Source organism: Numenius arquata, chromosome 2, assembly GCF_964106895.1.
Source record: "Numenius arquata chromosome 2, bNumArq3.hap1.1, whole genome shotgun sequence".
Lineage (NCBI taxonomy): Eukaryota > Metazoa > Chordata > Aves > Charadriiformes > Scolopacidae > Numenius > Numenius arquata.
The window spans coordinates 23,510,522-23,523,025 of NC_133577.1; the positions used below are offsets into that span (position 1 = coordinate 23,510,522).

Consider the following 12,504-nt stretch of genomic DNA (forward strand, 5'->3'; position numbering starts at 1 on the left):
TTCAGCAATCTTTAAACCTGGTCCTCCCCAGTTAACACCTTGTAGGAGAAGAAAAAGTAAAATGCCTTTTTTGAAAGAACTTGATTCTGAGCGGATGCTTTGGCATGTGTAGATATGCTGCATAACACAGCATGTCTTACTCTAGTTTCTTTCATTCTGTGTGGTAGGTAACCTTTGCCTGCAAATTTGTGGTCCCATCAGTTGCTGTACTTTACATAAACTTCCTAATTAGCTACTTCAATCATAATTTTGTTGGTTTGAACTTTACAGGGCAAGTTTCTGATGACTTTGGTTACTGCTGTGCTCTTCCTTGCAATAGAAAAAATACTCGAGACTTATTTGTAATCTGTCTTGCCCCATGGATCCACCATAACCTGACATTTTCCTTTTATCTTAGAAGATAATAGACCAGTTATGAAGAAGGGTGTATTTCACTGTGGAAAATGTCAAAGGTTTGTAAAAATAACACTGTAGAAATTATGTAAATATTATCATTGACCTTCATCATCATATTGCAGTGAGTCATGTTATGCTTGGGATGAAAGAAAGATTTTTGCATAACCTTAATACATGGCACATGATTCACTTCATCTATTGGGGCATTTTGAGATTATGAGGGGACTTAAAGGGCTGACTTCTCTTCAGGGACATTGACTCAAACCAGCAAAGGGATAAGCATGCTTGTCGTGTTGTGCTACCACATTGGGGTTGGGTGTTGCGACTCTACCATCTGAATGGGTGGGTCGGGGAGGACACTGGATGTGCCAACGATAACCCCCTCCCTGCCCTGAGAAGCTTGGTGCCAGCTTGGGCTGGTGGTGTTGCAAGAGGTCACCTGGGGCAAGAGGGACCTGAGTGAGCAGTGGCTTGACAAAACCTGTGGTAGGAAAGAGGGAGAAGAGCACGTGGCAGAAGAAAGCAGATGACACAAAACCATTGACTGTTTAAGACATGGAGAGAAGTGAGCTTTAATGCTGTGGACAGTGGTCTCCATTCATGGGACCGGCCCATGAGAACAATCAGCTGATGCCCTGGGAATGTAACAGAGGGGCAAGAGAAGGAGCCAGGGCTGCAGCCTGCATACACACCTTCCAGGCTTCATCACCACAGCCTGGGAGAGTCTGTCTGTGATAAACTTTCTGAGGGCTGTGACACCTCTCTTTGCCTGTTGCTTGTCTCACCTGATGTCAGGTCCATTTACAACATTCAAACATCCACCCTTCAGGGCAGCCTCTGGCGATTTCTGTGTGAAACCAGTCTGGGTCATCATAACACAGGATTGCAGCACCTCTGTGCTTTGGCACTAAATGCTCAATTCAGGGTCCCAAAAGCACTGAAAGAAAAGACCACTGTTTCTTAACAGAGACAAGACCAATTAAATGAGCTACAGGAGGGACTGAACTATGAAGAGGCAAAGCAGTGATGGTACAGAACTGCTTAGATTGGTCAAAGCAGTATCTGAGAAGGATGAAAGGAGAAAACACCCATTGCCAACAAATGCCAAGCTAACACAGTATGGAAGAGTAGTGTGAAATGCTGGTACACAATGCTGGGTTTGACATAGGCTGTTATGAGTTGGACATTGTTGTAAACTACCTAGAGACTCTGGAAAACAAAGTGTGATGGATATAAAAATGGAGGGAGAAAATGTATCTCACCTGGAATACAATGATCAATTCCTGCATATTTCTCTACAAAGTGATCTAACGGAAACAATTAGACACAGGTAAGACAGAAGAGAAGATAAGTAATAACTAATAATAGCTTGCACAAGAGGAATACAAACCACTGAAAAGCATAGAGAAGTCATGACCAAGCCTTTTTAGAAAGATATAAGAGCAAAAGACTAACTTGAAAGACAGCAAATGAAAGAGTAAATATTTGATTGAACACATAATTGACCTGTATAACTCACGGCACCAAGATCAATGTAGAAAGGTTTAAGCATTTTAAATTATTTTAAAAAATAAGCACTTTTGTAGACTATGATGGCATTCAAAATTACATCAGAACAGATAAAGACATTTTGTGTATTTATGTAAACTTATGACAGTAGAAGTCCTCCAAGTCATAAGAGAGTAAATTACCTTTAAACAAAAAAATCTCCATATGTGAACAGAACTAAAAGCTAACTGGAGTGTTCATCTTACTTAATTTGGTAAATCCTGCTGGTCTTGCATGTGTCTTTTTCTGTGAAGTTTTTTTTAAGGAATAGAACCTCTAAGCTATGAATAGGCAATAGAAGGGATTATATGTGAGTAATAGCTTTTTATCTCCAGTGTCACTTTTGTTTCTGAGTTTGTGCAGGTTATCTGAGGGTTTGGTTTTTCAAAGGTCAGTGCTCTGAAACAGGTGATTGTTATCTGATATTTGCATTATAGATAAGAAAATACAGCATTCAGTAAATCTTGTCTGTCTTCATAATCAGTAATACAGTTATCAGATACGCTACATGGGCAATTTAATTTTAGTCACCCATAACAAGTCTCCTTGATAGAATAAAGAAATATCATCATAAGTAGTCCCCTTCTGTGAGCATCCTTTTCTCATAACAAAATGAACGTCTTAGGATTGCAAGGATTGCTTCTGAACGTGGTAGTTTCCACTGGAAAGGGCATGTCGGCATATATTTTATGATCTATTATTTATGTAGAACTAGTGTGTGCTAGGCACTTTATGGAGGGATTATAAAAGGGCATTTCCCTGAAGAGGTTACAGTACAAGGAAGCTACAAACCACGTACAGAGATGGGAGACAATAGAGTGCAAGTGTCTGAAAGCAGGCATGGAGTATCTCCTATCTCAGATCTTTGCCTCTCTTTTAAAGTATGGCTGTGTTTGTTTTTTTGATGACTTTTGTACAGTGATGACTAAGACTATAGGCATTGTTAGGAAAAGTCACATAAGCAATTTCATACTGGGAAAAAATACTTGCTTGAAGCTTTCCAATATGACTGTTCCTAAGCAGTGAATCTCTATCCTGAGTAGCAAGCAAACATTGATCACTCATCCATTGCTTTGGCAGATGTCATCACCTTACTGCTGCTGGTTGAGTGGAGCATGTATTCTCTCCTCAGTCTGAAACTGTGAACGCTCTGTAGTATTATAGTTTCTGTAATTGTTGTCAGCTGAGGAGCAGATACACAGTTCCCTCATCTATCCCTTAGTTGAAGTGACAACCTCACTAGAACAGCAGAGCAGACCTTAGAAGGTACCATCTGCTTCAGCCACTTCAAGTAATTCTGCAAATTGGGAAAATTTCTGTAAGGGTTAACCAGGCAAGCTAGTCTGAACACCCAGTTTAATATAACTTTGTTGGAAATGTTCCTGTCCTAAAGTCTTTCTCATTCTACAGTTTCCTCGGAGTCTGGGCGCATAGTGTGTCGCACCTCTAAGATAATTTCTGCCCTTCGGAAGGGGTTAGAAGTATTGGAGAGGTAACAGAACCCCTCCTCACCAAGAAATGAGCTGATTGCTGCCTGGGTCAGTGCAGAGGCTGAAATTAAAATCATCTCCAACCTGCTTTATGTGTAAACTGACAAATGTGTCAGATGTTTTATTTTTTTTCTGTACGCATGATACAGATGTTTGGGTCCAAATTAGTGAAAGCTTGGATTACTTGTACAGTGCAAATAAATGTTAAATTTAGGAACCTGGAGCTTGCAAGGGGCTTTCTAGGTCTGCAAGCTCAATTTCTGCTTGTTTTTAGCCTCATGATCTTGCACCATCCATAAAGTTACCAACCTTCATCAGGCTCCATTTTAAACACAGCTGGTTTCTTTCCCCAGTACTGAAAGTGGATGGCTGCTCCAAAACTCTTCTCTGAAGCTTGGAAACCTTTTTCTATTTTCTAGACTAAATTTATTCGTGCTACATCAAAGCTATTTGTTTGTATGGCAATATTATTCTTCATCTAAAGCATTTATTTTCCCTTGGTAGTACTTGTATGCTGATGCATTAACAGGGAGATACTGTATCACTTTTCAGTCTCCTCAGCTGTGCCAAGGAAGCCAACCACTTTTATCTTCCTCTCATAAAATAGTCTCTATTCCCCTGGTGGTTTCAGTAACCTTCTCTGCTCTTCTTCCAGTGTGAATTTGTTCTTTAAGCGTGGATGTACAGAATGAGGTGGATAAGTCCAAAAGAGGTCTGATCCGCATCTTACTCAGATAACACACCTCTAGTTCTGCTTTACTGAAGGCACCTTGACGAGACAGAGCATCATGACAGAGTTGCCTTTTTTTGTGTTTGTGTCATGTGGGTCAGTTTTAGATACCCTATAATTTACTCAAAACACACATCTTTCTTCTCTTCCAAACCTGGAGTTGGTTTTCTGTCGCAAAACGCTTTCAGGAAAGCTAAGCAACTGGGGTTGGTCCTCATGTGGATTTGAGATAGGGAAAGGTGGAAAACAGAATAGGAGAAAATGGTTGAAGTAGGGGAATATCACAAAGATTGTTCCTTGGAGGCCTGTGGTGGGGCTTTTGCGGTTCAACACGTTCATAAATGACCTGAAAGAGGGAGGTAACAAAGTTTACTAAAGATACAAAATTATTTCAGGCAGTAAGGATGATGGAAAATCCACAGGGCAGCTAGGCAATAAAATGGCAGTTAAAAATGAGTGCAGATAAAGTGTTAAGTGATACACACGGCAAAACCAGTCATAGTTTGACATATAAAGTGATGGGATCTGCACTGGTGGATCCCCAGATACCTCTGAGCGGCAAGATCCTGGGGTTCTGATAGACAGGACCAAGAAAGTGTCAGCTCGGTGGTAGTCAGAAATACCAGTCAAATGTCCAGTGTTATTAGGGATGGAGTAGAACACAAGGTGAGAAACCTTCTCTGCAGCTTCATAAATCTGAGTCAGCTGCATCTGGCGTGCTCTGTGCGGTTCCAGTTCTCTTGTCTCAAAACGGATAAACAGAAGGTGAGCAAGAAAAAAAGCCATTAATTAATACGATTTTCTGGGGTTCAAAAGACTGAGCTTGGGTAAATTATTCATAAGTCATTAAAATTCAAATACAACTGAAGTTTCCTGTCGGGTTAGCTAACATGGAGAAACTACACCTCATACATTTCTTCTCTAAGACTTTGTACTTTGTAATGGTAAGAGGTTTTGCCCGTCTTTCATTGTCTGGAAGTGTCTCTATGCATCTTAAATTAAAAGAACGTTTCCTTTTCTTACTCTGCTGGAAAACCTAAAAGAGCAATGCTTCCACTATTAAATTCATTAATGTAGAGGAGAAATCTCTCGTGTTCATGTAAAACCTGAAGGGGCTTACAGAGCAGCAGGTTTCACAGGGGGTTGGAGAGTGTCTGCCCGGTCCAGTGCTGCAGAGTGAGCAGTTCAGAGATCAGTTCGGCCCCATACACACCGAGCTCTGCTTGGGCTCCTCCAGATATCTAGTTGCAGTAGCTCTGGAAAACGCCTTGTTGTACAGCACTAACGTAACCCGAATGAGCCAGCAGATTTGGGGATGGAGAATTACAAGCACCCGTCTGCACTTGCTTGGTTTGGTACCAGTGCAAAGACTGCCCAAACTAGATTTCAAGAGATTTCCTCTTCCTTGCTGCATTGAAAGCAAAATACTTTTTTTTTTTTTTTTTATATTGGCAAACAGAAGAAAGCATTCCTGGTTTATGCTGGATTTACTGTTCTTTTCTGTGCCTGTGATTTACATTTAGAAGCAGGCTGTCTGGCAGGGTGTGCTTTGGCAGCGTAGCTACTTGCACTGGGCACAAGTGTAATTGCACGCATTTGTGGAATTCAGATTGCTGGCCACGATCAGCCTGTACAACAGTGGATCCATTCCTGCACTCTAAACAGATACTATTGATACTTCTAGTACATAAATGCCTTGGCAAAAATCCAGCTGCAGTGGTTATATCCCAGGAGTTTTGCTGTGAAAATGTTTGTTCTGCTTTTAGATATCTTTGGTGGATTATCATCTAAACACCTTGCAGAAGCATGGAAGTATATGGTGTGGAATGCTGATTATAATACTTCCATGTAATTTAAATGATTTTCACAAAAGGTCTTAGAGTGTTTTACTACGAACTAGATCTAGGAATGTTTTTCTGAAGCATGGATTATTTCACTTGACAAGGTGGGTAAAAGTAGTCATATTATTTCGTAACGCTAAACAAAAAAGTCAGTGGGAAAACCCAGAATAAAACACAGTTTTTCTGGCATAGGTTCCCACTCTTTACTAGGCATTATTTCCTTCTCCAAAATAAGCATTTATACAATTATGTTCACAATTTTGAAATATAAAACTATTTTTTTTTATTTTTGCTTACTAATTGATAGTGCTTAGCTTTGCCTGCCTGCTTAAAACAGACCTTTGGACAGCTTTCATCAAGAATAGCAGAATTCAGAATTAGTGATAATGAAGTGGTTCTTTATCTCCCACAATATAGCCAGTATCAAACTGGTACATCAGCTCCCAGCTTTAGCTCAACCTGTGCCTCCTCTGCTTTGTTTCAGGTTATGGACACACAGTGCCTTTATCTGATGGAGGAAAGGCCTTCTGCATCATCTACTCGGTCATCGGGATCCCATTTACACTGCTTTTCCTGACAGCGGTGGTACAACGCATCATTGTATATGTCACCAGGCGGCCTGTACTTTATTTCCACATTCGCTGGGGCTTCTCCAAGCAGATCGTTGCAATCATCCACGCTATAGTCCTGGGGTTCATCACTGTATCGTGCTTCTTCTTAATCCCAGCAGCAATATTTTCTGTTCTGGAAGATGACTGGAATTTTTTGGAATCTTTTTACTTTTGTTTCATTTCCCTTAGCACCATTGGCCTCGGAGACTATGTGCCAGGAGAAGGCTACAATCAAAAATTCCGAGAGCTGTATAAAATCGGAATTACATGTAAGTGTCAAACTAACCAGATAGATAAAAGACATTTTATAAAAAAATAATAATAATCAGACTTTCCCTCTCCATTCTGTGGATGCTGATTGCTTTGTGAGCTGTCAGCTAGCAAAGTGGGTGTTGTAGGTAGTTGTGCAAAGAGGAAGCCTTTAAATAAGTTCAGTTTTCTTAGTTAAGAAAGAGAAAGTTAAAACCGGAATTCCATTGTGCTAAACCATAGCTACATACTCTCTTTTTAATATTAGAAAAAAATGCTCACATTGCTATTAGAAAATGATTATAAGCATTTTGGGCTAAGATTTCAGTGCATCACAGAGCCAGGTGAGATGACAGGTGGACAGAGATGAAGCAAGGAGCAGTGGGAAACGAGGCACAATAGGAAAGCTTGTGACTCCAGTTGTAATAGAAGGTAGCACTGGGACATACCAGCTGTCAAGGAGAGGCAAGTAGACTGAGATGATAGCAAAGCAAGACCATGAATGTTAAATTTAAATTGTTTAATTATGTTTGACACAGAAGAGAGAGGCACAGTGATCAGTGATTTGACCAAAGTAGAGCTGAGAAAATTATCCTTGTGTTGGCATTCTGACTGAATGGATGCTGAGGGCAGTATTCTCCAGTGGAGTGTTCTGAAGCATCCTGGTTTCTGATGTGGCTTCAGTCTGCACAGTCCTGGGTCATCAGACACAGCGGTTAAAAGATGTGAATGGCCAAACCAAACTTTCCTGTCAGGTCCATTTCTTAGGCTGGTATGCATTTGTCTCTGCTCCTGTGCATGATCCAGCAATCTTAATGTAGGTAAAGTGTCCATTAACTTGGTTTTGTCTTTTACCTAAAGAAAGATTGGGCCTTCAATTTTCATTCCTTGAAGCAGGGCCTTGAACTAGCCAACAGAGCACTTTATTCTCCTGCCAGGCCTCTTTTCTTTGCAGAAGATTCCCCCCTCTACCCATCGTGTTTATCTTACCAGCAGTAGCTTTTAATTATTACCCTGATGGTCTGCAGAGCTGATTTGGGGGTGCTAAACGGTGAAGTGAATGGAAAAAGTCACTTACATAGTAAAGGTCTTGTAAAACTTCTAGTCAGTCTGAAAACTCAAAAGCAATAGAAAATATGGCTTAAATTATCCTTTGTCAAACCTTAGAACACTTTGGAAATAAATTGCAAGAAATACCAAAAGGAAAAAGTATCTTAAAATAATTAATTTCAACGGTTTTTAAGGTCATAACTCTTAAATTATTCTTTTTCCTTTTGTGTGAACAAGTCAATGAACCAAATGTATAAAATGTTTTCTCTTGCTGAACCTGAATTTTCTATAAAAAAAGTTTGGGAGTTCTACATCAGAAAATGTGTCATGAGTGCTACTGGCTTTTCAAGAATTTTTAGGAGAACACAAGTCCTGTTCTAAATCAAGTGGTGATCAGCTGGACTGAGTTTCAGAGATAATTACAAGATTCTCAGTGCAGATTTATGGATGCCTTTTAATTGGCATAGCTTTGTCACTTCCTCTTTGTGTTGATGCATAGCTCCCATTTGATGTCATGAGATAAAGCTTAGAAACAATCCATACGTTTTAGCTGAAGTGCTGATTTAGATCAGTACCTGGTATTGCAATATTGATTTCATGGTGCTCCTGGAAGGAAAAGGAGAGTGTTATGGCCAGTGAATAATCTGTAACTACAAGTAAAATATTTATGCCTTTAGGTAGCGGAAGAGTGACCACAGGTAGATTATAATAATTAATCCATGTTGATCTTTCAGCAATTTAATGTTCAGCCTTTGGATGAGCATGTTGTACTAATAATTATGCACTTAGCTTCTGCTTGATTTACTCATTGAAATGATAAAAATACTCAAGCAGTCAATGGTACTCATTAAATTGTAGCAGTAGCAGGGATCTGATGAAACATTGAGATTAAGAAATGCTAATTTTAACACCTTCCCTCAAATTCTAGATGCATATGATTGAAGATCAAATACTGTCAGAGGTGACCGGGGTGGGAAAAGTTACAGAGTTAAAACTGTTGCAGGCCCACTTAATTTGCTAATAATTAAAACTTTTTTTTTTTGTACCCAGGTTATCTGTTGCTGGGCCTTATCGCAATGTTGGTGGTTCTCGAGACTTTCTGTGAACTCCATGAGCTCAAAAAGTTTAGGAAGTTGTTTTATGTGAAGAAGGACAAGGAAGAGGACCAAGTGCATATAATGGAACATGACCAGCTCTCCTTCTCTTCCATCTCAGATCAAGCAGCCTCCATGAAGGACGATCAGAAGGCAAACGAGCCTTTTGTGACTTCCCAGTCCCCAACTTCCAATGACAGCTCTCTAAACAATTAACACAGGGGTATCCAGACCGTTGTTTTGGTGCATTTATGCTACTTACCATAAGAAATAGAACGCCTCATAATTTTTTTCTGAAAATATAAAAGCTGGAAGACTGTGCTACTTTAACAAGGATTCATCACTTCTGACATAGAAAAGACTTCTGGGAAAAATGTGGGAGCAACCCTGGGAAAAGGGAAAAAATGTAGGATATGGCTGGGAACATTCACCATTTTGCTTGAGGGATAAGGAGTTAGGTGTTCTGCTTTCAGATGTGCCAGAGAGAAAGGCTTGCACAAGCAACTTCATCCAGTGTCTTTAGGAGAGTAGGCCTTCCCTGGCATCCAACTCATTTAATCGCACACCCCATCTTACGACTGGGTGACATAGCAAATTTTGGGATGTGCGCTTTTGATTGTCAGAAGTGTAGTTACAGATTTAATGCAAACACACCAAATATCTTAATCTGGAAAACATCTCCAGAGCAGTATCTATAGATCTGCTGGAGCAGGGAGTACCTAGATCATCCCTCTATTACCCAGTGATTTGCAGGTGCAAATAATAATTCTGGGAATGAAGAAACAAGACTCCAGTCCCTCCTTTCCCCATGCCATTTACATTCAAATTTCCTACTTCCTTAAAAGATCCCCCAATCACAAGAAAAATGTTGTCCTGAAAAGAGTGTGCCTTGAGTCTTCCATGCTGTTTGTCCTTGTGTGAAATACTTCTGTAAACTCTGAGAGGTAGCAAGACCACTTTAAAGTGCTGGGTGAGAAGGGGCTGTACGGAAGGGAGACAGCTGCATTTCAGTCCCCTGCCCTCTGAAATGGGTAGGAGTGGGTTTTTATCGATGTGGAATGGAATGAAAAAGAGAACTGAAATTCAGCATATGCCACGATTGGCATAGTCATGTGCTTATGGCATTCTTCTAGTAGACGGTTGAAACCTGTTCAGCAGAAGGATTCAGCGCTGTTTCTTCCACAGTCCAGCCCAATGTGAGCTCTCTGCTGAGCTGATCGGTAAGCGAGGAACAGAAGTAATGTCACCTTTGAACGTAGCCCCTTTTTTTTCTCTTGCTTTTCTAACTAGTAGACAGAGTGTTTTGGAGGAGAAGGGAATGTTTCAGGGCAAAACAATTTTTCAGTTTAAAAAGGAAAAATGTCACATTTGGTTCAGGTGGAACCGAAATTTTTTCCCCTTGGGAAAAGTCACTAAAAAGTCAAGATCTCACTCAATTTCCGAAGCTGGAACCTCTTTGGCTGTAACAGGAGAGGTGTTTTAGTCCAGCTGCCAGTCACTGTGCTGAATGCAGGGACCTTGGAGTGAATTTCAGTGAGCAGGAGACGAGGCTTAAGTGGTTGCAGTACTCTCTCTTCTGGCCTTAAGAATCTACAATATGGGAATCTTGATAATGCTTTGCAATGAACAAAAGATCTGGAGCACAAATAGCCATATTAGGACAGCCTCCCACATAGGAACAGTGTAGAGGAGAGCCTTTTCCCTGCAGTGCAAGCATGCCAGATTGCCTGTAATTTGGCTTTTAGTGTTTAGAGCTGAATAATATTTTACTGTAAAAGAAAAAAATGCAGTGTGTCTAGATTTAGCGCACATGGGAAAAATACTTGAAAGTAAATAACCCAAAATATACTGTGTTTGAGCTTAATTATAGCTAGCATCAAACAGATTTTATATCTTTACTGGAAAAAAACTTACTTTATGGTTAAATCAGCTGAAAGTCTTCAATGAAAATTTCTATTTATAGAAAACCAGAGCTAAAGGTTTTGGTTGGTTTGGATTTTATAGATTAGGTGAGAGCATACTGTGTTTGCATGTTCCCAGGAAAGTGGCTATTTTTATACTGCTTAAGTTAACACAGTTTTATTTATAATGAATGTTAATCAATATATATGTACATATATACATAAATATATTTATATACTGTACATATATCATAAATCACCAGAGTTTAACAGACTTAGGAATGGCATTTTAGATATTTTTTCCCTAGGCTTCTCTTTATACAGTGAATAATTGAAAACTATGGCATTAAAATGACACTGACATAAAATTACAAGTACTGTACCACAAGAAACATTTATACTGTTTTTTTCAGTGGTATTTTATTGATTGTTTTAAGTACCTTAAAATTCAAGATTTCTTTTAATTTCAGTGTAACATTAAGCTCTAAATATGCACAGATGCTAAATGAAATACAAAGTTAATTTTGCAGCGTGTACACAATTGCAAAATGTAGACACGTTAAATGAAAGCACAGAATTCAAAGCAGAAGCGATAAACTAAGCAGTATACTGTGATGTAGGTGAGTATTTGTTATTTTAAACTTAAATAAAAAGTCTGGCTTTTGCCTGCCTGCACTATGAAGTGGGGAGTATTTTCTTTAGTGGTGTGTGTGCGTGCACATACTTTGCAAAAATCCTGTCTGCGTTTGTCAAGATTGTGCATCCTTTAGTTAGCCTTCCTCAACTCATAGAGGGGCAATTATTGCCAGATTGTGTTACCTAACCTTGGTATCAATTGTAGCTTAGTATTATGTTGATGATTCTTATAGAAAAAAAGCATTCCAAAGTGTGTTTGTTTCAGATGCTGGCTGATTGTAGCAAATAAAAAATAGTGGCATAACATTTATCTTGTCTTTATAACCAATATTAGAGGAAATCTGAAAAACTGTCATTGCAGGTTATCTGTACCACTGATGAAAATAATGGCCTTCATTTCCTACAGCTTTTATGTCTTCATGTAGAGCTAACAAATAAGATCAGGATAGTTAAAACTGGAATCCAGATTAGGAGAAAGGTTCAAGAACCTTAGTATAAAGTGAATGTCTTTCCCGGAGGCAAACTGTGAAGTGGGTGCATGTAAGACCAAATGGAGAGCATGGGTTGTAAAACAACAGTGCTGAAGGAAAAGTGGGAAGAGGGAGTTAGAAATGTGAGCAAATGACTTGTACGCAGAAGAGAAGTGCCTGGGTCCTGTCCTCGCTCTCCTGTCTTCAGTTGATCCAGGCATATTTATCTTGAATAGCTTTATGCCCATGCTGCAGTTGACATTTGTCATCTTCTCTTTGTCTTTCAGTCATTAAATAGAAATGTGTTTTATTATTCTTTGAAGGGAAAGAACTGTCACGCCATTCAGTTGTATTGGGGGGAAGTTTGAGTTTTGATTTTGGAGCTGAGCAACAGCCACCATGGTCTCTTTGAGAACGTGTCCTCTTCTCTAAGAGTTTCTTCTGAAGGTTCACCAATCGCATCTAGTGTGGGTGAATACTAGGCTTCC

General features: G+C 39.6%; 1 protein-coding gene across 1 annotated transcript in view; it reads left to right on the forward strand.

Annotated features, from left to right (window-relative positions):
- Positions 1–11,589, forward strand: part of KCNK1 (potassium two pore domain channel subfamily K member 1) — a 33,613-nt gene extending 22,024 nt beyond the window's left edge. Inside the window, exons 2-3 of the mRNA XM_074168703.1 lie at positions 6,490–6,885; positions 8,966–11,589. Coding sequence (XP_074024804.1) covers positions 6,490–6,885; positions 8,966–9,225 — 656 coding nt within the window. The 3' untranslated portion in view covers positions 9,226–11,589. The remainder of the gene's footprint in view (positions 1–6,489; positions 6,886–8,965) is intronic.
- Positions 11,590–12,504: the final 915 nt, after the last annotated feature.